General features: G+C 43.6%; 1 protein-coding gene across 1 annotated transcript in view; it reads left to right on the plus strand.

Moving 5' to 3' along the window:
- Positions 1–1,596: 1,596 nt before the first annotated feature.
- The window catches only part of wdr59 (WD repeat domain 59), a 29,658-nt gene continuing 29,080 nt past the window's right edge, over positions 1,597–2,174 (plus strand). Inside the window, exon 1 of the mRNA XM_015392844.1 lies at positions 1,597–1,663. Within this exon, the coding sequence (XP_015248330.1) occupies positions 1,610–1,663 (54 nt within the window). The 5' untranslated portion in view covers positions 1,597–1,609. The remainder of the gene's footprint in view (positions 1,664–2,174) is intronic.

The following is a 2,174-nucleotide window of genomic DNA, read 5'->3' on the forward strand; positions in this document are numbered from 1 at the left end:
GTGGCGGTTCTAGAAGAAAAGTCTACCAGGTGGCCAGGAGGGGGCAGCGTTGTTTTTATGAGGGAACAGAAAAACATGAAATAAAAAACAAGAGATTCAAATATATTAAGAGAGCTGCATGAAGTGAAATTTCTATTCAATTAGATTTAACTAGAATTCTGTGTCTTATTCGGTCAATATACATTCATAATTTAGGGATTTAACATATTTGTAACTTAATTTAAGTAAAATTACCATTTTTCTATGAAATCTGAATTAGAACTCAAGAAAAACGAATAAATTCAGCTGTACAAATAAGACTTTTTTTTTTTTTTTGAAAAAAACATTTAGCAGATGAAAACTGGGATCCTACCTTAATGCCACTGAAGCCTTATTATCACCTTATTGTTTTTTTAATTATGAGTAAAACAGAGTTTGTAAAGAAATAAATGAAATAGATCCAAAGGAGCTCTCAGTAACCATGTCTGTTCCAGCGCAGATCATCATTAGAATTTCTTTGAGTTTTATGTGGGGCCATAACAGGGGCCAGGACATGAGCCACAGGGGCACTGGCCCCCATTGGCCCCTGTTTAGAACCGCCCATGGTTCTCAGGATGGATCCTCCTGGTCAGGACAGAAGTTCTCTTACTGCTGAACAGAACCTCACAGATCAGCAGACATGGAGACACCAGAGAGTAGTCCAAAGAGCTGATGTCTCGTGGTGCCGGTTGCCATAGAAACATAGTCTCCGATTCCAGAACACCTGGCAGGTGACCCACAAGCCAATCATGGACAGGCGCTACCACAGCAGCTCCTGGACTCCTTAACTGGTCCCAGCTCAGGTCTATAGTGGGTGGGATCCCGCTTTTAACTGTCCTGGAGGTTCGGTACTGAATGGTTCTGTTCTGTGATCCACCGTTAAATCCACCCCCAGGCTTCCCAGCAGCGGACCGAGGCCACATTCTGGCCGCTGAAGAGCAGCTGTCCTCGGTCTGCCTGCGGAGCCTCCCCTCCCCCCCAGCCGGAGCTCCGCCACCGGCGGCCCAAGTCCGCTCACCGGAACATAACGACTCACCTGCAGCGGAGCTTTCTTTAAAAACGCTCCAGCATCCGCGACAACATGCTCCACCAGGGACGGCGCCATCTTGCTTTGACGACTGGAAGCTCCGGCGACCAATCAGAGGCGAGGATACGGTCTGATGACGTAGAAGGTGCTTTAAAAGCATCCTCCGGGTGGGAACTTTCATCGCTTTAAATAAATAAATACCCTGTAAAATAGATTTACCTAAATGATAACATTAATATTTAAGTAATAAATCAATTAATGTGATTATAAACTATTAATACTTGAAGTTATTAATGGTCATCACATTATTAGTTGTCATGCTTTCCTGGCTTATGTGCTCCATATAATAAGAAAACACTGAATAAACTGTGTAATTATTCATTAACAGTAATTCTTTAGGTAATGATCTTATAAGTGTGCAGGAAAGGCGTAAGTCATTCCGGTAGAGGACATGGGATTCATGCTTTTCATCATTGGACTTCTAATTTCCCACCGTCACAGAACGCATCATCTGAGCTCATAAGGTCACGTGAGGTTTTGTTGACAGTGGAGAAAGAGGGGAAGATGGCGGCGCGCTGGAGCAGTGAGAATGTAGTGGTGGAGTTTCGGGATGCTCAGGTGTTTATTTAGTTATTTATTTAATTTATAAATTTTTATGCTGACTCAGCCGTTTCTGACCGGAAGGTCACGTGATAAACATGTCCAGGTTGCTAAGGCGACAGCAGGGAGCCTCAGACATCCCTGTGGTGTCCAGCTCCTCCTGAGGACCATCCCAGTGAGATGTTGTCACTGGTTGCTCTGGTGTCTCTGGTCCTGGTTGCAGATCGATGTTCTCTCTGATGAACATCGATCTTCTAGTGAGACTCAGACCAGATGTTCAAACTGAGGAGCTCCCTCAGCAGCCATATTGGAATGTAGCTTTAGGTTAGTCCTGAAGTTTGAACTTAATGTGGAACTCTGGTGTTTACTGAGCCAGAACCTTTTTCTTTGCTTTGAAGGTCACAGTTCTAAAGAGTTCTGGTTCTGCTGCAGTGATAATCCTGGAGACACCATGATGATCTCTGACCGTCAATTCAATTTTATATTCTATTCAGTTTATTTCTATAGCTCCAATTCACATCATGTCATC

Source organism: Cyprinodon variegatus, unplaced genomic scaffold (assembly GCF_000732505.1).
Source record: "Cyprinodon variegatus isolate N-32 unplaced genomic scaffold, C_variegatus-1.0 Scaffold609, whole genome shotgun sequence".
Lineage (NCBI taxonomy): Eukaryota > Metazoa > Chordata > Actinopteri > Cyprinodontiformes > Cyprinodontidae > Cyprinodon > Cyprinodon variegatus.